Source organism: Engystomops pustulosus, chromosome 1 (assembly GCF_040894005.1).
Source record: "Engystomops pustulosus chromosome 1, aEngPut4.maternal, whole genome shotgun sequence".
Classification (NCBI taxonomy): domain Eukaryota; kingdom Metazoa; phylum Chordata; class Amphibia; order Anura; family Leptodactylidae; genus Engystomops; species Engystomops pustulosus.
Window position 1 is genome coordinate 128,645,172 of NC_092411.1, and position 27,695 is coordinate 128,672,866.

General features: G+C 39.3%; 2 protein-coding genes across 3 annotated transcripts in view; one reads left to right on the forward strand and one right to left on the reverse strand.

Moving 5' to 3' along the window:
* Window positions 1-27,695, reverse strand: part of IFT74 (intraflagellar transport 74) — a 76,752-nt gene that overhangs the window by 38,263 nt on the left and 10,794 nt on the right. For both annotated transcript variants that reach the window (XM_072153225.1, XM_072153234.1), the window contains exons 8-10: window positions 25,474-25,535; window positions 3,369-3,507; window positions 2,643-2,705 (exon numbers count right to left, since the gene is read on the reverse strand). In XM_072153225.1, the coding sequence (XP_072009326.1) occupies window positions 2,643-2,705; window positions 3,369-3,507; window positions 25,474-25,535 (264 nt within the window). The remainder of the gene's footprint in view (window positions 1-2,642; window positions 2,706-3,368; window positions 3,508-25,473; window positions 25,536-27,695) is intronic.
* Window positions 7,529-25,903, forward strand: LRRC19 (leucine rich repeat containing 19). The gene is made up of 5 exons (XM_072153246.1): window positions 7,529-7,737; window positions 10,906-10,983; window positions 12,682-13,201; window positions 13,842-14,024; window positions 23,028-25,903. Exons 2-5 carry the CDS (start codon window positions 10,915-10,917, stop codon window positions 23,333-23,335), a joined length of 1,080 nt encoding a protein of 359 aa, XP_072009347.1. The 5' UTR covers window positions 7,529-7,737; window positions 10,906-10,914; the 3' UTR covers window positions 23,336-25,903.

Genomic DNA, 27,695 nt, shown 5'->3' on the forward strand with positions numbered 1-27,695 from the left:
CTCTTTTTTTAAATAAAATGCCCCAGCAGCCTCTTTTTTTTTTTTTTTTTTAAATAAAATGCCCCAGCAGCCTCTTTTTTTTTTTTTTTTTTTAAATAAAATGCCCCAGCAGCCTCTTTTTTTTTTAAATAAAATGCCCCAGCAGCCTCTTTTTTTAAATAAAATGCCCCAGCAGCCTCCATTTTCAAATAAAATGCCCCAGCAGCCTCCATTTTCAAATAAAATGCCCCAGCAGCCTCCATTTTCAAATAAAATGCCCCAGCAGCCTCCATTTTCAAATAAAATGCCCCAGCAGCCTCCATTTTCAAATAAAATGCCCCAGCAGCCTCCATTTTCAAATAAAATGCCCCAGCAGCCTCCATTTTCAAATAAAATGCCCCAGCAGCCTCCATTTTCAAATAAAATGCCCCAGCAGCCTCCATTTTCAAATAAAATGCCCCAGCAGCCTCCATTTTTCAAATAAAATGCCCCAGCAGCCTCCATTTTTCAAATAAAATGCCCCAGCAGCCTCCATTTTCAAATAAAATGCCCCAGCAGCCTCCATTTTTCAAATAAAATGCCCCAGCAGCCTCCATTTTTCAAATAAAATGCCCCAGCAGCCTCCATTTTTCAAATAAAATGCCCCAGCAGCCTCCATTTTTCAAATAAAATGCCCCAGCAGCCTCCATTTTTCAAATAAAATGCCCCAGCAGCCTCCATTTTTCAAATAAAATGCCCCAGCAGCCTCCATTTTCAAATAAAATGCCCCAGCAGCCTCCATTTTCAAATAAAATGCCCCAGCAGCCTCTTTTTTTTTAAATAAAATGCCCCAGCAGCCTCTTTTTTTTAAATAAAATGCCCCAGCAGCCTCTTTTTTTTTTAAATAAAATGCCCCAGCAGCCTCTTTTTTTTTTAAATAAAATGCCCCAGCAGCCTCTTTTTTTTAAATAAAATGCCCCAGCAGCCTCCATTTTCAAATAAAATGCCCCAGCAGCCTCCATTTTCAAATAAAATGCCCCAGCAGCCTCCATTTTCAAATAAAATGCCCCAGCAGCCTCTTTTTTTTTTAAATAAAATGCCCCAGCAGCCTCTTTTTTTTAAATAAAATGCCCCAGCAGCCTCTTTTTTTTTTTTTAAATAAAATGCCCCAGCAGCCTCTTTTTTTTTTAAATAAAATGCCCCAGCAGCCTCTTTTTTTTTAAATAAAATGCCCCAGCAGCCTCTTTTTTTAAATAAAATGCCCCAGCAGCCTTGCCTAACAAGTAAAATGTCCCAGCAGCAGCCTCCCTTTACAAATAATAAACTTATATACTCACCCTCCGGTGATCGAGTCTTCTTACCTGTGTCTTCACGACCAAAACAGCGACTCCGCTCCTCAAGCTCCTCCATGCTAAACCGCGCGCCTCTGGTCACGTGAGTGATGTCAGGTGGCTTCAATCACATGACAAGGGGCGCGCAGTGCATCCTGGAGGAGCTGGAGGCCGAGCCGCCATTTTGCCTGGAGGAGCTACGGACAGTGGGCGGACCGGACATCCGACGCGGCGCTGGGTAAGAAAATTAGAGGGGGCGGGAACAGAGAGGCAGGTCAGGAACAGAGGGGCAGGAGGGGGGCAGGAACAGAGAGGGGCGGGAAGATTGTAAAACAGCGTTGCGCTGGATAGCAGGGCCCGGGCGGAGGCCGGACTGGGTTGAGAATTGTAGTGCAGCCATTGTGATTGAGCCGCTGCGGGCCCCTGCGGCTCATGGGCCCCGTAGCAACCGCTACGGCTGCTACGGCGGTAGTTACGCCACTGTGGCTGTGCCTCCCACTCATGAATAGCTTGAATATGCTAATGCTTCATTGGACATTTCACAGGTCATTTGCATACAGCTTTAGGACCTCATTGCTTAGGTTTACAGGCATGTAGAGGGATAATGAAGGGATAGAGGCAATGCTCTCTAATGGCAGTTTATGAAAATATATTTAGTTTAGGGGGGTTATTTTGCATGACGGGTTCTCTTTAACTCCCAGCATATGGTGGGTTTATAACTTCAGGTAACCGAGCTGAAAAACTGAGCTGATATGATATGGATTACGGTGCTGGAGATAAGGCTGGGATCACATTACATTTTTTGCATCCGCCAGACCGCCACATTTTTGACTCTTTGTTACAGCGTATTTATTAACTTCTATGGACATGATGGATGCCCAAACATGTTTGTTGTCCTCTGTGCCTGTATCCTTTTTTTTAGGTTGAGAAAAACGTGGGCTTCGGCCTTTTTCAAGTCCTTTTTCAAAACATATGAAAACCGTACACTTTTTTATACATTGGGGTTTATGGGGTTATGTATGCAGAACGTGTTAAAGCGTATTAATCCGTCACATCATTTTTTTATGCAAAAACATGGAACTTAAAATTCTCCATCTTGGTAGGGACACATGGGATTGGTTTCAGAAGGTGCAGGAAGCGGAATAAAAAATATGTTTTTAAAGTGCAAAAATTAGATGCATATGGGTGTGACGTGTACGTCAAATAAACATAGACGGATGACAATAAAAGCATCTGTTTTCATCAATTAAAACGTATATGTTTCAGCATACGTCAGGCATATGCACAAACATGATGTGAATCCAGCCTAAGATAAGTAGTAAAAATAAGAACCAGGAAATGGTATGCACTTACCATTTCCAGAGCCTCTTTCTTCTCATGGAGGGAATCAAGTTCTTTTTGCTGTATCTCCAGCTCCTAGAAAAAGTATAAAATATGAGGAATGCACATACTGGTTGTACTGCGTCTTAGGTGGCTATAAAACATTCTGAGCAAAGCTAACAATAAAAGAAAAAGATGTGAAAGTAATCCCCCGACAAACATATACACTCAGGGGCATATTTATCATACGTCGGCGCTCGTGGGGCACCGTATGATTGCCCCCCAACTACATTTTACGCACCGGGATACCGGGGGAGGCATCCGCGCAGCATTTATTCTACGGTAGGCCCTGCCTGGCGTAGAAAAAAACCCCAGACAGCGACTTTTCTCATATGAGGCTGGATAATGGGGGGGGGGGGGTGCAGGCTGTATACCGGGGGCAGGGGAGCTGGCTATCTATATACTGGGGACAAGGGGGCATCTGGCCATATACATGGGGGGGGATGTGCTAGCATGCCCCCCATGCTATACTAAGGGAAGCCTGGCTATATACTGGATGGAAGATGTGACCAATGTATTTCCCACCCTAGGCTTATACTCGAGCCAATAGCTTATTTGGGATCTATAGGGACCTGCCACTAGCGGTATTTTTGAAAAATGTGGTGTCAGGTTCCCTTTAAGGGGTGCTAAATGTTCTCTTTATTTTTCTGTGCAGAGAGATAGTTGAAGGGCAGCACAAAGGAGTGTTTAGAGCTGCACCTTTAAAAGCTGTTCATTCTTTGCTTTCATGGTGAAGTATATGGCTTGCTTCTCTTCTGACATATTTTTAATAATGTCTTCTGCAGCTCGTTTCTCATGTTCGATGTCCTCCTCTACAGCTCGAATCTGATCTTCTTTTCTGTAACCCAAGAAAACAACAAAGTTTAAATACTGATAAAAAGAATGAAAAAATGTCAGTGAGTGTTTTGGTCAGATAAAATCCTTAAAGCCTTTTATCACCTACAGATACAAAACTTTTGACTAGCAAGCTGATAACATTAGATGATATTGGCTAGATGGATTGACTTACAGCAGTCTATTGAGGGAACACTCGGGCTTGGAAATAGCGCCACTGGGATCCAGATCACATCGGGAAATTATTTTCAATTCAAGGAGGCCAACAAAGCTCTACTACACATTCCATAAATTCTTATCCACAAGAACAACCATAGTAAATGCCCCATCATTTCTGTCTAGTTTTTATTGTTTGTAATGAGTAAAAAAATGCATCCCCTGCATTCCCGAAAATAGTGCAGCATCTTGCTTATTATGTCAGTAGTAAAGCTAGACATTCAACGACTGGAATAACGATTACCGTAGTCTATAATTTTCTAATTTGTTAGATTTGCCACAACGGATTGTGCCCATGTGTTCTATAATGTCATAATGATTTTTCCAAATTCTCATGTGATTCCCCCTTTAAAAACAAGCAGAATGGTGCCCATATTGTGATGTTCAAAGATAATAGGCAAAATTGTTCTACATCCCAAGAGCTATTCATTTGTGGGAAAAAAAACTACTATTTATGTACAGTGGATAAAGCAGTCCCTAGTTGAAATGCAACACAAAGGCTCTTTCTTGGTCACATTTCAAGTTAACATTGCGTTTGCAGAGCGTTTACTAAACGCGCTGGAGATGCAATGTTAACTCAGGGTGTGATCGGGGGTTGGAGCCTTTCAATTGCTTTTCAAAACGCAATTGAAATTCAGACATTGGGGGACATATATCCTTACTTTGTTGTTTTTTCTTTTTGAACTTGATTTTTTTTGCACTTTTTTGGAAGCAACATCTTTTTGGGGCGCTTATGCCAAGGTGTTAAAGGACAGAGTGGGATCTCAGTTGGATGCATAAAGTCAAGGAGGTGGAGAGGTTAACACTGAAGTCAAGGTGGGGATGCCCTCCTCTACACCGTTCCAAAAACTGTACACACTATTCCACACAGACTAGGGCAGTGATAGCAAACCTTTTAGAGACCGAGTGCCCAAACTACAACAAAGACCTGCTTATTTATCGCAAAGTGCCAACACAAAAATTTAAATTTGTGATTTATACTCCATTCTCTGTCACAGTTTTCATTGATACCAGCACTCTGAGGACACCAATAAAGCAGAAAATAGTCCCAGGTAGAGCTGTCACTTTAAAATACCTCTGTGCACAGCAAGTCCTGGGCTGTCTGGGACTGCAGCAAGATACCTGGAGTCATCTCTGGTGATGGTCTGAGTGCCCGCAGAAAGGGCTCCGAGTGCCACCTCTGGCACCAGTGGACTAGGGATTTGTATAAGGGCAAAACTGTGTCCTTATGAGAATCTATTGCTCTCTTGATACAGCCCCTTATTTTGTTTGCTTTGGCAGTTTTATGAAGAAACTTAACTTACATTTATCTACATCAAACCTCATTTGCCATTTGTCACCTCAGGCCTACAGTTTGCGCAAATCCCTCTGTAATATAATACTATCCTTCTCTGTATTAATTACTTTACCGAGTTTAGTTTCATTTGCAAATATTGAAACTATACTGTGTATGAGGTCATTAATAAAAATATTAAAAAGAAATGGCCCTAATACTGACTCAATGCACCCCAATGATCACACTGACAATGTGCCATTAATGACAAACTTTCACTTTAAATGATGTTTTCTATCACTCAGCCATTTACTAACCCAAATACACAGATTTTACCCTAGCCCCAGCGGTCTCTGCGGCACTGTATCAAATACTTTGGAAAGGTCCGGATACACAACATCCACAGCCTCCCCCAGGGTCCAGTCTAGAACTGACCTCCTCAAAGAATCCAATCAAATTGGTCTGAGGGGACCTATCCCTCATAAACCCATCTTGATGTTGGGTTATAAGGTTATATACAGTGACATACTCCAGGATAGCACCTCCAATAAAGCCCTCAAATATTTTCCCAACAAACTATGTTAGACCCCTAGGTTTAAAGTTTCCAGGATTGCTTTTTGACCCTTTTTTAAATATTGGTACCACCTTTGTAATGCACCAGTCATGTGGAACAGAACCTATCCTTTAGGAATTTTCAAATATTAAAATTAATGGTCTATCATGGTACATAATTCAATCAGTCTCCGGGGATGAATGCCATTTGGGCCCGGTGGGGTTTTTTTGTGGTGTTGAGGCAGTGCCGCACCTTTGTCATTTAATGGAGGATTTACTTTAATCTCCCTTCAAAGTTTGCCATGGTCAAGTTTTCTGAGTTATCACCCGATTCCAGATGTGAAAGCCACGAATGCAGTGTTCCCCAATTTTGAAGAATGAGTGAGAAGCATCCATTGATTTAACAGATATATATCAATCATTTTTAAATCTCACATAACAATGATCTTAAAAGGGCTGGCCACTAATAGCAAACATTATAATAATTCTTTTAATAATTACTTTATTTGTATAGCCCACACAGATTACGCAGAGCTGCACAGAACTTGGGAGGAAACCGGAGGACCCGGAGGAAACCCGTGCAAACACAGAAAGAACATACAAACTCTTTATTACGATATGTACAAGTGTCACAGGAAGTCCCGAGTCTTATTGCCAGGGTGTCACGCGACCAGAGGCTCCTGCCGGTAAACAGCAAACTTTAAGAGGGTAAATATAATTTGGGTGACCTGATTGTTGGATTTAGTAAAGCCATTACAATTAAATTGTAGACAAAGTGGTAGAAGTAGCAACAGTTTCCTGTATAGTATGTGATGACACGCCATTTTATTGAGCTGGTTCCACCTGCACTTGTAAGACAAAGCAAGAAGAAGACTAGCCTGGTTGGCAGCTCCATTCTTTAAACTGGTTATGCTTGCTAAGTTTCAAAAACTAGAAGAGTTAAAGGTATATTTCCACAAACACAAGATTTGTAAATATACTTAGGATAACAAAATAACATTCTCTAATTCACTGTTATTAACAAAAATACAGCATTTCACAGATATAATTCCAACCTGTCTCTATCAGTCCTGGTGTCCCTGGATCTGAATCTTCTGACAATGGTCAGATTCTTCTTGTGAATAGCTTCTCTTGTCTGCACACTGCAGTGCTCTCTGCCTCCTGACCTCCCCCCCTGCATTATAAGACCAGCTCAGACAGACACGGCAACCAAGCCGCAGTGTGCAGAGACATGCTCTACTAGCTACAAGCAAGATAAGGTCTTTATCCAGGGGAGGGAGGCATATTGCAGAGCTGACTCTGTATGTGTTATAGGTGAGTTAGCGGAGCTGGGAGTGTCATTTTTTTTATATACACCTCTTGGATATCATCATCTCTCATCTATGATCTGTCTCATCCCTCTTTTTCTAGTAGAATGTTCAGAAGCTAAATAAAAGTGTAGATAAACCCTGTAACCCAATACTCAAAGCACATAGGCATCACACTGTATACCCACAGAACTACAGGGATCATGTAGTGTCTGCTTAAGTCCTTGCCCACACTCTGGGATTTTACACCAACCATCACTAAGGGTTATAGGCGCTAAAACTTCAATAAAACTGAGTAGAATCTTAAAATAAGGAGGTTAAAAATGATTTTTGTTGTTCATGAGGGATTGAAATTTGAGAACTTTTTTTCATGGGCAAACCCCTTTAACAGGGAAATGTTGTGTTCTGTCAGATGTTATCTAATAATAGTAATTAATTCTAGTAACTGATATTGGACTTTTTATTTAAAATATTACATACACCTTATTACACACTTCATTATTAGTAGATATAGCACACTCCCATTAAAAACAGACATTCAAGAAATACCAACTTAATTGTAGCGTTCTATCTAAATACTCATTAGGTAAGCTGACAGATCAAGTACTGTAATAGACCTTGCTATGAGTGACCTGATTATTCTGCAGAGGTCAGGAAGCAAAAGATCTAATCAGGCTGTTCCTTCACTTCCTTATTGGATTATGTTTCGTACAGGACAAGACGGTACTAGTCAATCTTTTGCTAGAGGAGTGTGAACACCTGATGTGGAGTACAAAGGTTAGAGCAAAACAAGGAGTTGCCATGTTGCTACTATCCTCCTTGCCCATGAAAACGCCAGTTCTGTAATTTACACTAACGCTTGCAGAGGAAGGCTCAGACCACAAAGGTAAGAAAACTTACAAAGACAACTCAACAACTATGTTTTATGCATGAATGTGTTTGGTTTGTGCAATGGCTTTTGTGATTATTATAGATAGTGGCATCAAAGATACAATAGGAGTTTCAGTAAATACCTTCTTACAATATACATCACACGCTTTAGCAGTAGGTGTAACCTCCTCTCCTACCTTGTATACATTGAATTGTGTCATTATGACCCCAATTTATGTGATATTTATGCATATCTGGCACATCAACTACCACCATGTTCTTTATTTGAGTTAGTTTCTAGTCCTGAAATCAATAAAAGTTGGTGTTAGGCTCACACAATATAACTAAAATATAATATTGTCCTGCGATACAAATACTATACTATCGTTACCCATCAACAATAGTACAGGCCCAGTACTACTTCCTGCTTTTTCCTATGTGTGGGGTGAGGGGAGAGAATGAACCCAGTGCAGGTCCACAATCCTTATTGGGTAGAGGGATTTGCCCTATTTAGGCAGGCTTTAACCTTCCACAGGATTTGCAGGAGCTGTCATAGGTAGTAAAACCTGTAGTAGATTGTGTTTTAGGTTTTACATATAATACAAAAATAAGAGGTTGCCACAACACTGATTTGCCCCTGTGCCCCTGTTGGTGAGACCCTTCACCCTCACAGATCAGATGTTAAAGATGGAATGGAACAAAATGCAAATGTCTCTGTTTCACTGAATTAAGTCTTTGCTCCTTAGCTCTCAAACAAGTCTGCAATACTATGTCTTGAGTACATGAATTTCCACCCTCCCTGGCAGTTTTCAGGGTGAGGGCATGTAGTGGTGTGAACGCCCGCCCTGCAACATGTACTAAAACCGGCAGAGACTACAGGAATAAAACTAGGCCGGTTCAAACCTGGTCTAAAGGTTAGAACTGGAAGAGTTTGTATCCACTATGAAGCCAGAGCTTCTTAATGGATATGAGTGCCTGCCAGACCGCCAGCGAGGGGGGGGGGGGTATTCTCATCTTGGTATTCACATTCAGATTCATTGATCTGCCATATGTAAACATTTCTTCTATTAGATGTTATTTTAAAAAATGTTCCCGTGTGAAGATAATTTCCCATAAATGTAGTGATATGGTACCTTAGAAACAGGACTGTGTCCTTGGATACAGCCACCTCTGCTGGAGGGATTGCACAAAGAAACAAAAGGTTTTTGTATATGAAATGTCTAGGAGTTACTGCACATCCTATAGCAGTGGTGGCGAACCTATGGCACGGGTGCCAGAGGTGGCACTCGGAGCCATTTCTGTGGGCACCCAGACCATCACCCCAGGACATAGTTCACCAAATAGGACCAAATCCACCAAATCTTCCTGCAGTCCCAGGCAACTTAAGAGATGCTTTAAATATAAAGATATTTTAAAGTGACACTTCATTGGCTGTTTGGAACTGTGGGAAAAGTGAGAAGGTGTGGAAGGGGCTGCATTATCTTTGGAGGTCCTCCTGCTGGACCCACCATTCTTCCTCTACAGAGAGACCCTGGACCCTACAATGATGTGATTTCAGCTGTATTTCTGGCCTCAGGGGCCAATATGATTGAAAGATGTGGAAGAACAGGTAGCAAAACGTTACTGCTTAAAATGCTGTGTTGGCCCTTTATGGTAAATAAGTGGATTTTGGTTGTGGTTTGGGCACTCTGTCTCCAAAAGGTTCGCCATCACTGTCCTATAGCCTTCCTGTAGCAATGACTGCTAAATCCAGGTGGCCAGGCAGGGCTCAATAGCGCATGTCTGGCCACTGCTGACAAATTGTGAGGTGGTTGCATCCGAGGAAGCTATCTCGTTTCCAAGGGACAACATGGCTACATTTATGAAAAATTATCTTCCAATCCAATTGAAGAAATGTTTACATATGGCAAATTAATTTAATTAAATGTGAATGCCCAGATGGTAATACCCTTTTAAGTCTTAATGAATCCAGAGAAGTTGAATGCTTCTCTGTTTATTAGCTACCATGAACATTTGATATAGGGTTTCTTAGGGAGTATGACCATCACTCTAATTTTTAGGACCTATTTAATGATTTGCTATCAATATATTTAGCAACAAAAGCCCAATTTACATCATGCATAAATGGTACCTGACTGCTGACTGCTGATTTGCTGATTCCAAAAGAAACTAGACACTTACCAGACAACAAAGTACTGCACACAATACCTCCTAAGCCTAGGTCTGGACCTTACAGTTCTCTGTGCTTTATAGTTGGAGATACAGGCAGATACATAGATGGTGATGTGAGCTGCAAATAAATATCCAATCCCTACTATTTCTTCATAATTCTTATGTATAAGATGAAGATTCCATGTGCTATGGATTCCTATGTGGTGGCATTTAGCCTCTCATCTTTGCTGTGTTAAGGAAACCTGTCAGGATATTCATGGCGTTGCTTAAAACACTGATATGGTTGCCTTCTATATATTTCACTGTAGAATACTGCAGCCTTTCAGAAGAAGAAGAAAAAAGCTGGGCACATGGTGCAGTTTCCTGGGGGCAGTTCCTTAATGGCTATGCTTTACAGACAGGACATTCAGTAAATAATAATTATTAAGGAAATTTGGTTTCTTTGACATGTCCTGGAAGGCAGACACCATAGCCCTTGTTTGTTTGTCATAAATGAGAATCATGAACTGCTATGGGCTACAACCATATTAGAGTAGATGGGTGAGAGCCAAAATGTTCTAAATGCTTATGGCAACCGATCAGTCACCACCTGCATCCGATCATCACTATGCACCACATGCATAGCCGCTAAAGGCAGGGCATTAACATTTTTCACTAGGATAATGTTGGCCCCCACACAGGAATATCTGTGGTCAAGTTTAATTAATTGCCAGTCAAGCACTTATGGGACTATGTGGTATGCCAGATCCAGTAATCAGCAGGTGCTCAGTATCTACCCCCCTCCTGCAACATCTATGGGAATATGTGTTGCAATATTCCATACAGAGCCTGTATAGCTCCATACCTAATGTCACCTGGAGGACACTAGTGCTTCCTTTCAATGGTACAGTTTTTCGCAATAAATTTTTAGATTAGTTTGCTCTAATCAGTTACATATGTAATCACTTACACCAAGAAGGATTTTTTGTGAACAAATGAAACTGTGAGTTTGTTTTTGTGTTCTCCTCTCCAGGAAGGAAATATGAAAACCATTCTTCTAATGATTTGCATGGGAAACCTCTACAACCAGATTCAATGCCAGGATTCCCTGGTAAGCAGTGCTGAGAGGGACAAGGTTCCTACATATACATTTTGTGAAATATATTATGCAATATCTAGCTTCTTCAAGTTTTTTTTTAGGTTATTTATGTTTTGCAAGAGAAGTTTAAAAATTGTCCTAAATTCTATGTTATAAAACAAAAACACTACTTACGGTACCTCTTTTTATCCAGCATTGCAGCTCCTTTAGTCTACCCAGCTTCAGTTTACTGACTGCTGCAGTCGATTAGAGCAGCTATGCAGATAAATCAATGAAAAACTAAAACCAAAACTATTTTACATATACAAAAGGAAAAACATGATTTCACCCCTTTACAACCAGCTTAATCTGGGCCACAAAATCCAAGCACTATTTCTTACTTTTTTCAAAAGCTAAACCTTTTTACTTTTTCAATTATCATAGCTTAATGATGGCTTGTTTTTTAATACAATGAGTTGCCTTTTTTAATGGTGATATTATGGGATACATAGAATTTATTGATAAACTTTTGTAAATCCTTAATTGTGAAGAATTTGGCATGTGGGAGGTGGGCTTGCCAGAGATAGGACTACTAAAGGACTAATACAGGTGGAGAGTTGTACTATGTATATGCCGTTATAGGACAATATTAGGGGGAAGTCTTTATAGGCATTTTAGGGGAAGTCTTTATGTTGAATGATATGCAGTGATGGAGAAGGAAAGTTATCCATTATTTATCCCAGGTGTACTCAGAAGGGGTTCAGAAGCAATTTCAACATTTGAGGGAGGAATTTGGTTTGCTGAATAGGTGGTTCTTCCAGAATTTGCAGTAGATATACGTCTTACAGACACAGGCTCTCTCAATGTTATTGTTATCCAAATGTGGAGGGAAGCAAAGGGACTAATTGATAGGGTATATGGTTTGCATGTCCCTCATGATCCCGAGATTGGGTTGTTGAGTTGCATAACTAGGTTGCAGGGGAACCATAGTGAGCGCTTAGCAGTGGCCAAATTCCTGAAAAAAAGTATTGCTAGGCGCTGCCTGGAAGCAAATGCTCCAGGATGGGTCAAAGTGATCCTTATGATTCATAAAATTGTTTGAATGGAAATGAGAGTTTAATGAGAGGGGGAGTGTTAAAAAATTCTGGGCAAAATGGCTGGAATCTCAGGGTATGGTGTCAGAAGAATTGCAGAGGGGCTGGTTGCTATTGAACCCAAGGACGCCGATGGGGTTATAGTATGCATTAGAGGTTTTCTTTTTTTCTCTTTTTTCTCATTTCTCTAACCAGACATGGGTCAGAACCTAGATGAGGGGCCGAGGCTGTGCTGCAATTAAATAAGAAGCAAAGGATAGAACAATGGGTGGGATGGGGGATTATGTTTGTATTATTTCTAATGGATTCAATGTAAGATCTTTGATGCGGATGTCTGCTGTGAAATTGCTTTTTTAAATTCTGAATAAGCTTGTTTTGGTAAAAAAAAAAAAAGTAAACTTTTTTTAAATTCACAAATGAATTATTTTCTGGTATGCTATATATGGGGTGATATATTAACATACAGGTATACTCACAGCCATCTATTCAGACTAGTAAACTGAAGTAAAGAGAGCCCTCAGACCTTGACAATGATATTTTTTAATAACTGTAGCCTATAAGGGTGCACAAAATATTTGGCTTTACCACAACTGTGTAAAAGCTTCACGATTTAACATGTATTTCTTGCTTATTATAGGAAAGTAACTTGTCTGGGAAAAACCTTACAAAGATTCCTATGAGCAATCCCACCAACATAACAAAACTAAACTTAAGCAGAAACAGAATTTCTTTAACTACAGAAGACCATTTAGCCCTATTACATTATCCTAACTTGACAGAGCTGGATCTTTCTGATAATATTATTACGGAGCTGACTGGTGATGCATTTAAGGATCTACCAAAGCTTGAAGTGTTAATTCTCAGAAAGAACTCTATAACATCAGTTGGAATTACGTCATTTGCTGGACTTAACAATCTGAAGAGCCTGGATCTTAGCCTAAATCACATTACATACTTACCTAAAAACATCCAGATACCATCTTCGCATCTGCAAGCTTTAGACCTTCAAAACAACCTCTTCACTACCCTGGATATTAAAGAGGCACTAAAGGATGTGAAACAGTCTCTGCATATAACACTAAGCAGTAACCCATGGAATTGTGATTGCTCCCTCATCAATCTATCATCATGGTTAAATGACAACACAGTCTTTCTTGGTTAGTAGAGCAAGGCAAACTAAACTAAGAAGATGGACCCTCCATGACTAGACATTTATCCCCTATCCTGTGGATAAGGGACAAATGTCATTAATGGAAAAAAACCTGTAAATTACTAGTATTTTTTGGTGCTGAAAAATCCCTTTAAATAAATTATGTTTGATGAGCATGTTCAAAAGCATGTTTGATTATATATGATTATGAAGACTATCATAATACAAGGGCTAGGCTTATGGAGCATTGCTTACTCTACAAGTTTAAAGGAAATCTACCACCAGGATGAAGGATAGTAAACCAAGTACACTTACATGCTGGGGTGTGTCCCCTCTGGAAGGTTCCGCTCTTCTTTTAGATTCTTATGCCCTTGTATTTATGAAAAAAAGAGGGGCTCTGGGCTCCATAGATGTTAAAGGGCATAAGAAGCTAGAGAGAAAAAAAAAAAGGAGCTTCTGCCAGGTGCATGATCCTGGAGGTACATATTCTTTATAAGGGTGTTCCCATTTCAGAAAATAAATGTTATTGTTTTGTATGATGAAAAAAGTTATAACATTTTTCATGATAAAAACAATAACATGTATTTGCTAAAATGGAAAACTCCTTTTACGCAGTCAATCCTTAAATTATGTCATTTTACTTGCAGAAAATGAGAACATCACTCTGTGTGCGACACCAAAAGAAATGTCAGACTACAAAATCAAAGACATAAATAAACCAGACCTACTAAGCTGCCAAAGCAAAGACGTTTCTTTAACAACTCCTTTCTTTGACAACTCTACGTCTTTTCTCATAACCATCAATGGAACCAACACAACATCTACAAAAGGTATGCTTTACTGCCATTTATCATACTGTTCCTTTTAAAAGTTTAAAGTACTTCTTTTAATGTATGCATATAGAATTATAGGAAAATATGCAAAGTTTTCCAGAAAACCACTTTTAGCTCACTTGTAACGCAGGTCCCTTGACATCAAGCATGACATACAAGAGGCCTTATGACATGATGTGGGATTAAAACCAAACCAGTACATCTATTCCAGACAGTTTCGACCTGGTTGGGTCTCTTCAGTACAGCGTAGGGAACCGGTTTGGCTGAGTGAGAGGCTTGTGACTAGGGTTTTGCTTATCCCATCCTGGATTAGTGTAAAGAGGTTTTGCACCCCAAACCATGCAAATGTGCCAACAGACTGATGCATTTTTCCTGTCCTAGAGTAAGCCAATAACTAAGGCGTTTAAATGTAAAGCAGACAGTCTAAACTCCTTAATGCACCGTGATGTACCCTGGCACTGTTTAGGGTGTATGGAGAGGGCTCTCAGACTGAGCCTATTACAGGTGTCTGCTTTATTATACAGAAGGCACCTGCCATTAACTGCCGCAACTGGTGCAGTGCTGTTTTATTTCAGTATATTGTATGATCGATTAGATGCCTAGGGATCAAACAGGGTCTAATCAAGTAGTAAAAAAAACAATGATTTAAAAAAACATTTAAATTCACTCTCCTTTTCGTTAAAACATATATAAAATCAAATAAATACAGAAAAAAAATCATAAACATGTTGCATATCTCCAAGTCTGCCCAAAGATACAGTATAAGGCTACATTCACACTCTGTTTCCCGCCGTACCGTAGCACGGCGGGCACACGGCAGTGCCGGGGAGAGGTGGAGGGGGACAGCGCCGCTCACCCCTGCCCATATTCTGTTGAAAAATAGGACATGTCCTATCTTTCTATGGGTTATGGAGCGGTATGGTGCTGCACGTGTCCTGCACCGTACCACTCCCGTACAGCGCCGTGAGGCCATTGCGATGTAGGGGGTACGTATATACACTGTCCGTATATATACATCCCCCATACGTTCGTGTGAATGTAGCCTAACAATGATTAACCCCTTAAGGACGCAGCCTGTTTGCAGGTTAAGACTCGCAACTTTTTTTTTAAATTTGACCTGCGTCTCTTTATATGGTTATAACTTTTGAACACTGTTACTTATCAAAGCGATTCTGATATTGTTTTTTCCCCACATGTTGTACTTCATTTTAGTGGTAAATTTTGGCTGATACGTTTTGCGTTTATTTACAAAAAAAAGAAAAAAATGATGAATTTTTAGAAAAATTTGCCATTTTCGAAATTCAAAACCACCGCGTTTTCAGGCAGATAGATTTAACACCTAAATAACTTGCAGAATAACATTTCCCATTTGTCTACTTTACATTTTCATAATTTTTGAAATGTTTGGATAATTTATTTTGACGTCACGCGGCCTACAAATCGAATAGCGATTTTCCGTATTTTCGGAATTGACTATTTTGGGGATAAATACTGTTTGAAATCAAATTTTACATATTTAGCAACAAAACCGCCTATATAACCAACCCATTTTCAAATCTGCACCCCTCAAACTATCAGAAACAGCATTTACAAAGATTGTTAACCCCTTGAGATCTTCATAGTAATTGAATCAAAATGGCGGTGAAATTTAGAATGGTCAAATTTTGTCGGTTATACGTTCATTTAGCCCTAAAATTTACACATTTCCAAAAGATAAAAAGAGAAAACTCACCATAAAATTTGTTCTACAATTTCTCCTGAGTGCAGCGACCCCCCACATGTGGACATTACTTGTGTTATTGGGGCACAGCAAGGCGCAGAAGGGAAGGAGCACCCTGCAGCTGCCAGGATTTTAGTTTTCTGGTTGCCCCCTTTTGAAGGCTATACATTTTCGCTTTTCCGTTATTTGGGCCATGTGACAGCATTTTTTTTGCGGGACGAGATGCTTTTTCCAGTGTTACCATTTTGGGGTTGGTATCACCTATTGTTGAAAATTTTGGAACTTTTTTTGAGGTCATGAGTAGAAAAGCATCAATTCTGTACTGGATTTTTTACTTTTTTTTTTTTTTTGTGTTCACCGTATAGCCTAATAATCCTGTTATCTTTATTCTATGGGTCGATACGATTACGGGGATACGAGACATGAATATTTTTTCTTATGTTTTACTAAATTTGCCAAATAAAACCCTAATGTGGGGAAAAATCTATCATTTTTGCATCGCCGTCTTCCAAGTGGCATAACATTGTTACGTTTTTGGCTACAGAGCTGGTTGATGGCTTGTTTTTTGCGGGACATGTTGTTCTTTGCAACAATATCATTCTGGAGTACATATGTTTTGTTGATCACTTTTTATTGCATTTTTAGTGGGATATAATAGGTAAAAATCATAATTTTTGGCGGGTTTTTAACGTTTTTTTTTTACGGCGTTCATCATATGGGTTCAAAAGTTATTTAGTTTTATTCTACGGATTGTTACGGACGCGGTGATACTATATATGTGGGGTTTGTGTTATGATTTAGACTTTTTTGAGTGTTATATGTCTCTTTATATGTTTTGGGGCTTATGGGCATTTTTAGTGATTTATAAAGTAATTTTTTATTGAAAAACATTTTTTTTTACATTTTTTTACATGATCCACCATGGGATATGAACAAGCAATCATCTGATTGCTTGTTCTTGATAATACTCTGCAATACTAATGTATTGCAGGGTATTATCAGTGCCAGCCTATGCAGATGCATAGGCTGACACTTTGCCTTTAAGATGACGTCACAGACGCCATCTTAAAGGTAAACCCTCCAGGCTTCTCTGGGGTCCCGATCGGACCCCAGAGGTGCCAAAACAGCAATCGGCCCCCCCGAAAACGGTGCAGGGGGGCCGATTGTGATGTAAAGACCCCCAGAAGGCATGTTAAATGCCGCGGTCGCGTTGACCGCGGCATTTAACGGGTTAAACACCCGCGATCGGAGCCCACTCCGACCGCGGGTGTTAGCCGGGGATGTCAACGGTAGATTACCGTTGAAATCCCGCGGCTAACGATGCCGGTTCGGCTGCTATACAGCGCTGAACCGGCATCGTCTCTGCGCAGTAGCTGTACTGCGCTGAGCGCTATTCGTGGGACTCAGCGCAGTACAGCTACGGCGCAGAGCGCTAAGGGGTTAAAGGAGTTTGCCCATGAAAGAAAGTTCTCAAATTTGAATTCCTTAGTGATGTTTACACAACAAAGATCATGTTTTAACCACTTAGTTTACAATTTTATTTAAGTTTCAGCTCCTATCACTCAGTGATGGTCAGCAAAAGATTCCAGATTGTGGGCTGGGACTCTCTAAGCAGACACTTCATGATTCCTCTCTGCTATGAGATTCTGTGTGCCGACAAATGTGCTTAGCTATTATTTAGCTTCTCAAGATTTTACTAGCTGACACATAGAAAAAGAGAGAGGAGACACATAAGAGAGAGAAAGAGAGATGATGAGATCCATATTACATACAATGACACACATTAGCTTTGCTACAGCTGAGCTATAACAAACACTGTCAGACTGCTACATCTGAACTATAACACACAAAGAGTGCCTCCCTCCCCTGGATAAAGACCCTATCTTATCTCTAGTTTGTAGAGGAAGTCTGTGCAAGCTGCTGCTTGGTGGCAGGAAGTGTAATGCAGGGGGAGGGGCAGAGATCACACTACTTCAAGCAGACAAGAGAAGCTATTCAGGAGAAGAATCTGTCCTGCCCGACCATAAAGATTTACAGTCAGATCTCAGGGCAACCAAAATATTATATTTGTGAAATGCTGTAGTGACATTAGATTGTGTTATTTTGTTATCCTGAGTATATTTAAGAGTCTTGTCATCATGGGAATACCCCTTCAAGCTTTACATTTTTTAAGGTATTAAGACATAACAAAGCTATATAAATTTGGTATTTCTGTGACCCAAAGAAAGAGGATATATCATTTTGAGTGCATAGTAAAAGCCGTGGAAATAAAGCATGCAGCTGAATTATTTTGGCAATTCCACCAGATTTGTATTTTTTTCCCCATGTATCCAGTGCATTGTATGGAATTTTAAATGGTGCCACTATGAGGTAAAACTTGTGCCCCTTTAAATGCTTAAACTTAGATAGAAAGTATCATTCAACACAGGACACTTTGATACAGCTGGCATAGCTTAATTCTATCTTTAACCCCTTGGCCTTCTTTAGATTTTTCACTTACCAAATTCAAAAATCTATAACTTTTTTATTTTTCCACATAAAGAGCTGTCTGATGGCTTATTTTCTGCGTAACAAATTGCACTTCATGGTGATGGTATTTAATATTCCATGGCGTGTACTGGGAAGCGGGAAAAAAATTCCATATGCAGTGAAAATGGTAAAAACCCACATTTGCGATGTTTTCTTGTGGGCTTGGATTTTACAGCTTTCACTCTGCGTCCCAAATTATATGTCTACTTTATTCTTTGGGTCGGTACGATCACGTGGATACCAAATTTGTATAGTTTTTATAATGTTTTCATACATTTAAAAAAAAATTAAAACCTCCTGTACAATATATATATTTTTTTATTTTGTCATCTTCTGGCGCCAATAACTTTTTCATACTTTGGTGTACGGAGCTGTGGGTGGTGTAATTTATTGCGAATTTTGTTGGCATTTTCATTGCTATAATTTTTAGGACTGTACGACCTTTTGATCACTTTTTATTAATTTTTTTTACATTTTTCAAAATGGCAAAAAAATGCCATTTTCGACTTTGGACGCCATTTTCCATTACGGGGTTAAATGCAGTGAAAAACTGTTATTATATCTTGATAGATCGGACATTTTCGGACGCAGTGATACCTAATGTGTTCATGATTTTTACTGTTTATTTATATTTATATCAGTTCTAGGGAAAGGGGGGTGATTAGAATTTTTAGGGTTTTTTTAATTATAATTTTTTTTTTAAACTTTTTTTTATTTTTACTTTTACTATTTTTCAGACTCCCTAGGGTACTCTAACCCTAGGTAGTCTGATTCATCCTATCATATACTGCCATACTACATTATGGCAGTATATGTGGATTTTACTCCCCATTCTTTACAATGTGCAATTAGCACATTGTAATGCATGGGTTAAAACGTTAAAACGGGAACACCCGAGGCTACCATGTCGACGGATCGCCGCTCCCCGTGACGTCATCGGGGAGCAACCATCCGCGGCACCCATGCGCCGCAGCATTGCCGGCGGCGATCGAGGTGAAAACCGGTGTTACATGTAAGCCTTTGCTGCAATATGCAGCAAAGACTTACCGGCTATGGAGAGGGCTCGGCCCGCGAGCCCTCTCCATGCACCCGGACCCGGCGCGCTCCGTACTAGTACGCGCGTCGGGATGGGGTTAAAGGCCCGTCACCAGAATTTTACAGCCGAAACCAACAATGCCTGCTGGTAAAGTATAACAAGTTTTCCCCAAATAAAGTAAAATTAGCTGCCTATGAGGCACTGTACCTTAATTACAGCTCATTTTCTTGTTTTCTCCTGGGATGCCAGTGAACCACGCCCCCTAATTTTAACTGACAAATATGTGTCTCTTCAAATCTCGGGCACTGCCCTGTCTCCTTGCTGCTGATTTACACGTTTCACTGCTAAGACATGCTGCTGTATCGAACCAGTAGTTAGGGACACTCTGCCAATATTTAACTACAGACATATAAAGCTCTGTTTAATTAAAGGAATAAATGTGTCAAATTTTTACATGGTGCCTTGGGTTACACTCATGTCATGTGACCAGGTTGATGTAATTTAAGGTCCTTTTCCCCTAAAATTCGCTATATCTACCCTATGTATGTATCTGATCACATGAAATCACAGCATGCCTCCATGTAGGATTGGGAGAACTGGATGTCCATGGAGACTGTACGGTGATTTCATACGATCAAATACATACATAAGGTGCATTTTGCAAATGTAAAGGAAGCGAGAAGGTATGGACAGCGATGGATTATGGTCAGTGCTCCTTCTCTGGGTACCCTGATTCTTCCTCTTTAGGGGACCCTGGAAGGAAGCTACAATCCAAATTTTCTTTCCATTGTATTGGTGTGCTCAGAACACCATTAGGATTAAGACTTATGATACAGTTGGGATCAAAAGGTTACTGCTTAAATTGTCATCTTGGCACTTTGCGACATAAAAGTAGGTTTTGGTTGTAGTTTAGGCACTCTGTGCCATCACTGTTATATGACATCACCCTGGTCACATGACATGAAGTGCTGAATAGTGAGGAGACATAAGGCATGGGGGGAGTAGATGGGAGAGGCCAGTCAAGTAGGACCTGATACCAGGTAATCATAACATAAAGTTAATTTTATGGAGATTTTATGGAAACCATTTTAAACTAAAAGAAGGGTGGCATTAAGTTAATAGGGCTCTGTGGGGACCTGTTACTAGTAAAAATGTATTTGTGAAAAAGTGACGACAGTCTGCCTTAAATTTACAGACCACATTAAAGGAATTCTGCCACCAGGCTGAAGGATTGTAAATTAAACACAATCCAAATGTAGCTCCTTTTATGCGGCAGTGTGAACGGAGGTCTATACTCTAACACACCCACTCTTCAATAACAACTTAGTATTATACAAACAATCAAGACCATCCGAAGTATATTTGCTAAATATTAATTTATATTAACCAAATTCAGTAGAATATCAATACATTAGTACATCACCAATCTTCTTTTCCCTGGAAAGCAATTGTCCATTGTTTACAAGTTCACACTGCACATTCGGCTCCACTGAGACCATGGACGTACTAGTTGTGCTGTGACGTTTGGGAGGCAACTCCTACTTCCTCAGACCTCGGAGTTACCTCCGAAAAGTCGCAGCACAACTAGTACGTTCATAGTCTCAGTGGAGCCGAGAGCGCAGTGTGAACTTTAAACAATGAATGATTGTAAACCCAGCACACTGACATACTGGTGTGTGCCCCCTCTGGTGGGATCCATTTTAAGCTTTAAGCTTCTGCACTTTAAGCTTCTTATGCCCTTGTGTTAAAGAACAAATGGCTTTAAAATTATGCAAATGAGCCCAATGGGTTCGAGGCTCCATTAAAACCTATGGAGCCGTAGCCCCTCAGGTTCAAGTGTATAATTTAAAAATCCTTATTTTGTAAAAAAAAACAGGGAATAGGAAGCATAAAAGAATTGCAGATCCTACCGGAGGGGGCACACACCAGTATGTCAGTTTGCTTGGTCTACAATCCTTCATCCTGGTGGTAGAAGTCCTTTAAAGCAACAAGTCCTTTCTTTCACTTGTGACAATTCACTATTGCCCACATATATATTGTGCTTTCTTAACATAAGGTTTTGCATCACATTAATGGGAATGGGAATCCTATTACACAGAAAAATAGGTTTCTATTTCCCCAGCTACCTCCTAATGTGCACACTGAAATAAATTCTGTTCAGAGCTTGAAGTTCTGGGAAACATGGAGCCAATTGAAATTTTACCCATTAGGCTGCATACTACCATAGGCTAGCTTTCGGGAATTTGTAGCAGCTAACCTGCCTTAGCCTTACATGCTTGATACATATATAGTCCATTACTGTCCATGTCTACTTGTCATATGAAATGTGCATATGCAAAACAACTATCAATGTAATGTCACTGTTTTATAACATAAGTATAGAATTTACAAATGCATTTTATTCCTATGGTTAGCGCAAGCGATCTTTCTACGTACATGCTTTTCATTCCTGACCATATCCATTAGTCTGAGGAATGATCATTACTGACAGATCATGTAGTAAATCTGCATGCATTTCATTTTACTCATGACACACTTTGTGACTTCATATCTTCACTCTGTGTCAACTTGTTTGTCAAGTCAACCCAACCTTCTCTTTACATGGCAGCAATAAAGATAAGGAAAGCAGGGAGCAGTTCACAGGTTTATTGATTTTCTTCTGACATTACACAAAGATGAGAGAAGAGAAATTACACAGTTCATAAAGAGGAATATGTCTAGCAGAGATGTGTGTTGTTTTTGGAGCACTTAGATAAATGGATTTCTGTAAATTGTAAAATCTCCAATACAGGCGAGTCTCCCATCTACTACAAAATCTAGCAATCCCATTATACAAACGTCTGAGTGACACATTTTCTTTTTACAGAGTTACACATTAGCCCTGACCTATGATTTGCGTTCCACATTGAGGAGAATTACAGGGGTAACTTAAAGCGGTTGGCAACTCTTTTACATAAACTGCCCATTGATACTGAATGTTTATCAAGTGATTCAGCAGTCCTGCTAATCACTTCTGTGCAGGCCCTCCATGCTTCTTTGTTTACATGTCAGAGCTCTGCTAAACATAAGGGGCTGCAGTAGGAGATTATGAAGAAGGCCTACAGTAGTCAGAAAGAGGAAACTGTGTAATTATGCAGAGGGTGGCATGGAGAGAACAAGGAAAGGGAAAAAGCCAAAAACACAAATACATACAGAGATATGTCTAATGGAAGAGAAATATTGAAAAGTGGCCAACCCCTTTAGAAAAATCCCTTGAATGTAACAAAGTCCACCAATGAAAAGTGTTATTGGAATAAGCACAGTTATGAAATTCTATCTGTAGACAGCATGTTATAGAGTAGCAGCGGCAAAGGAGGTTGATAAATAGGTTTGTGATAAGAGATGTCATATAGATTGTCATGTATTTCTTTTTAATAACTTATTTAGAAATCTATTGGACAGTCATAACTGCCATCTCTGACTGTATTTCCCTTGTTGAATGTGCACACAAACACTGAGAATGACCTCCTACTGGACTCCTAAGTATAAGACAAAAAGTGATAAAAATGGGTTTTGCTGAATCTTTTACCTAACATTTTGATACATCAATCTTCTCAGCTCTGTCTGTTCTATAAAATATTTTATGCTGGAAGACAAGACACACCAGCAAAATAAGATTGAAAAAGTGTGAAATGTCAATGTTCAGATCTCTATAAAGTATTCTTTTCATCTACAGGAAACAGTTGGACGTTTCTGATTGGGGTTGTAGTTGTTGGACTTGTTACATCATTACTGATATTAATAGCAGTCAAGTTTCCGAGATGGTACGACTTCATCCTCAGTTACAATCATCATCGTCTCAAAGAGGAAGAACCTTATATGTTTGAGGAGGAGTTCAATGTAGACTTCAGCATGGGCCCCAATGACAAAATTCAAGACGACGAAACAGTTGTGGTGTTTGAGCAAACACACTCATTTGTGTCAGAAGAAGATGGATTTATAGAAGACAAGTACGTTGATGAACGAGATATAAAACTTTCCTAGCTTTAACCATAAAAAACAAGTTTCTTACTTCTCAAGAACTATGAAGCTGAACCTTTAATTATAGACATGTAGACCACAGGAAAAGCGACAAAATATCTGACTTGGTTATGATTTTCTTGTCCTGCTCCAATGCCTACAACTCCTCAAAAATGACAGAGGGTGGTCCTTGCAAATAAATGCATACTTGTACATACCTAGACATTTCCTACAATTTATTTAAAAAAAGGCTCCATCGCATACTTCCATTGTTAAATATCTAAATGTGATATTAAAATTATTTTCATCGAAGTCCAGCAAAACAGGTCTGTGAGAGACACAAATCTTGCTTCTTTGTAGGTGGCCAAATGCTAATTTTCCACCATAATTTGCAAATAAACTCTTTAAAAATCAGACAATGTGATTTTCTAGATTTGTTTTCACATTTTGTCACATTTCCGGCTTCAAACATAAAGATATAAAATTGGAATTTTTTTTGGTGAAGAATCAACAAGAGGGCCACTATTGTGAAGTGGAACAAAATTTATTGGATATTTTAAACTTTTGTAAAAAATAATAAACTGTTGCAGACTCCAACAGGTTTTATTCCAAAGTGGTCCTGTATTTAACTCCATCCATCTTCCCGTCAATTTTAACAATCTTCCTGGTCCCTACTGAAGAAAAGCAGGCCCAAACCATGATGCTGCCGCCCCAATATACGACAGTGAAGGTGTGTTCAGGGTGATGAGCTGTGTAGCTTTTGCTCGATTTTCGTTTCATCTGACCAGAGCACCTCCTTCCACATGTTTGGTGTTTCTCCCAGGTGGCTTGTGGCAAACTAGACTTTTTATGGATATCTTTGAGAAATGGCTTTCTTCTTGCCACTCTTCCATAAAGGCCAGATTTATGCAGTGTACGACTGATTGTCACTCTGAAGTTCATGAAGTGATCATTGGCCTCTTAGCTCCATCTCTGATCAGTCTTCTCCTTGTTTGAGATGAAAGTTTAGAGGGACGGCCGGGTCTTGGTAGATTCGCAGTGGTCTGATGCTCCTTCCGTTTCTGCATGATCGCTTGTACAGTGATCATTGGGGTGTTTAAAGTTTGTGAAATCTTTTTGTATTCAAATCCAGCTTTAAACTTTGCCACAACAGTATCACGGACCTGCCTGGTTTGTTCCTTGATAACACACAGGTGCATTACATTTATCATCATCAGTTATTTAGCACAACATGTGTGTTTAAATGCATTGCAACAGCTGAAGATAGATTTAACAGCTGTTAACACTTGCATTTACAAAATGCTAATGTTAATGCTAGTGTTAACAAACACACATGTTCACAATGCGTTAACGCATGGTTTTGTAAACACAAGTGTTAACAGCTGTTTAACTAGGCAAATCTCTCTTCAACTGTTGCAATGCATTTTTAAACGAGACGTGTCACAGCACCCTGAGACCCTCACTGAATTTCTGGAGTGAGTTTGCTGCACTGAAAGTAAAGAGGCCGAGTAATATTGCACGCCTCATTTTTCAGTTTATTATTTTTTACAAAAATTTTAAATATTCAATACATTTCGTTCCACTTCACAATTGAGTCCCACTTATACTTCACAAAAAAATTACAATTTCATATCTTTATGCTTGAACCCTGAAATGTGGCTAATGGTACTTTCACAAGGCATTGTAAGTGGGAGAACTTACACAATTGATGTCTGACTAAATACTTTTTACCCCCACTATATAGTGGTGCCTACTGTTGTTGCTGGCAACACAATATGGGACGGAGCCTTTAATGTACTTGTTGATGTAGTCATAAAAATACTTTGAAAATACAGAAGGCTCTATACATTGTGTAGTGTTACATGGCTCAGATCCAAGTCACTTATATTGACTAAAGTAACCCAGTTGAACTGTGGGGGTACTGGCATTTCATCCCGGCTATCAGATGTTGATATTTCCTTATAAAAGGTCATCAATAAGGAAAACTATTTACAGTGTAAAGAAATATTTGTATAACATACCCCATAAAATTCCTTTTGTGGCAATACATTTTACAAGCTGTTGTTATTGTACTGTTTCCACAAATTACAAAACTACTGGCTAAGTAGAGAAAATATAACACACAATTGGGAAGTTATACAGCCCCTTTAAATCTTACTTACCCTTGCCTCTCTGTAAAAATGATATCTATGCTTTGAACCTCCCGATCATTCTGTGCCTTTAGCTATAAGAAATACAACATATTACAATAAGGAACATGAAAAAATTAACAAATGGATAAAAAGATTTAATATAATAGGAGGAAGAGAACCATCATCTGCACTTTATATGTTTGAAGCTTTATATGGTTCATGAAGGAAAACAAAAACTGCATTAATAAACTAAATGCGTGAACATGCCCTTTTGTTACCCATACAAGCTGAAATATGCCTGTAGTAAATCCTTTCATTATACCTTATAAATGGACCAATAAAGTGCCTTGATTTCAGAGACTGTTTCAGCTCTTATCTCCATCTGGTAAGATAAGCCATTGTGAAAATAGTCTAAAGGGTCAATTCATACATGGCAGATGTGTTACAAACTTAGCTTTGTATTAACTCTTTATTGATGCTGTCAAGGAAATAATACTTGACACAGTTTTATTAAGATTTTCATTTTGTGTATTTCAGCAAATTAATGTTATTGTTTTTAAGATAAAAAATTATACAATTTTCCAATATACTTTCTGTATCAAATCCTCACGGTTTTCTGGATCTCTGATTGCTGTCATTCTATAGAAAGCTTCTATGTTACCTCCAGTGGACAGAAATCTGACCATGGTCACACAGATGCACAGCTCGTTATATCACAGAGAGTAATCAGAGCTGTGTGTGTTAACGAGCCGTGCACCTGTGTGACTATGGGCAGATTTCTGTCCACTGGATGTACAGAAACCATTAAGAATTGATACAGAAAGTGTATTGGAAAATTGTCTAAGGGTGAAGACACACGTGGCGTTTTTAGGCCGTTTTTACTAAGTGAGTTTTCAGATTGTAAAAAACGTATGCGCTAAAAACGCATGCGTTTTAGTCCATTTTTAATTGCGCAAATTTGGAAAACCGGACAAAAAGGCATGCGGTTTTTAAAAACGGATGCTTTTTTTAACGCATGCATTTTTTACGATCACGCTTTAAACACGCTTTTGGGCCCTTTTTAAGCAGTCCGTCTTGCGTTTTTGACCAGTTAAAATTAAGATGATAGGTCAAACCTGTCAAAAAGGCATGCATTTTTTGACGGACTGCTTAAAAACGGGCCAAAACGCCATGTGTGCCATCAACCTAACTTTTTATCATAAAAACAATATACGGTAATTAATTTGCTGAAATACACAAAATGAAAACTTTAACACAACTGTGTCAGGTATTTTTTTGGTACAGAAAGTATACAGGCAGTTCCCAGGTTCTGTACAAGATAAGTTATGTAGGTTTGTTCTTAAGTTAAATTTGTATGTAAGTTGGAACTGTGTATTTTATCATTGTAACCCCAGCTAAAAAATTTTTGGTCTCTGTGAGAATTGGATTTTAAAACTTTTGGCTTGTCAAAAAGAACCAGGATTAACAATAAATCGGAACTGCAGACACCTTTGATAACTCTTACAGCTGATCATTGTAGCCGGGGACTAAAGTAAAGTAAATAACCAACATCCAGAGGTCCGTTTGTAACTAGGGGTCTTCTCTAAGTCGGGTGTTCTTAAGTAGGGGAAAATTGGATAACTTTTTATAATATAAACAATAACATTAATTTCCTGTAATGGGAATACCCCTTTAACCCCTTTGTGTCTAAGCTATTTTAGGGCGTAAGGACTAGGCCTGATTTTTTTAAATTTGCCCTGTGTGATTATAAGAGGTTATACCTTTGTAAGGCTTTAACCCCTTACTGACTGATGCCGGCTCGGCTATGGATCTGAGCCGAACCAGCATTGGGAATCATGGGGTGCCGGCTGTAACTAATAGCCGGAACCGTTTTCGGGGGGCGCCGATCACTGCTATGGAAGTGCTGGGGTCCGATCTGGTCTCCAGCACTGCCTGCAGAAACTGCCAGTAAGATGTCTGTGACGTCATCTTACTGGCACAGTGCCAGCCTATGCAAGTGCATAGGCTGACACTGATAATACCCTGCAATACATCAGTATTGCAGAGTATTATCATGAACATGCAATCAGATGATTGCTTGTTCATGTCCCACGGTGGGAAAGTAAAAAAAAAAAAAATGTTATTCAATAAAAAATAAAGTAATAAAATCAATAAAAATGTCCATAAGCCCCATAACATATAAAGAGACATATAACCCAAAAAAGTCTAAATCATAACAAAACCCCCACATATATAGTATCACCGTGTCCGTA

Excerpts from the sequence above, each read along its gene's own strand:
- LRRC19 (XM_072153246.1), top strand. The coding sequence starts at position 10,915 with ATGAAAACCATTCTTCTAATGATTTGCATGGGAAACCTCTACAACCAG. Across the intron at positions 13,202-13,841 it reads TGACAACACAGTCTTTCTTG|AAAATGAGAACATCACTCTG; the intron begins GTTAGTAGAGCA and ends TTTTACTTGCAG. Across the intron at positions 14,025-23,027 it reads CAACACAACATCTACAAAAG|GAAACAGTTGGACGTTTCTG; the intron begins GTATGCTTTACT and ends TTTCATCTACAG.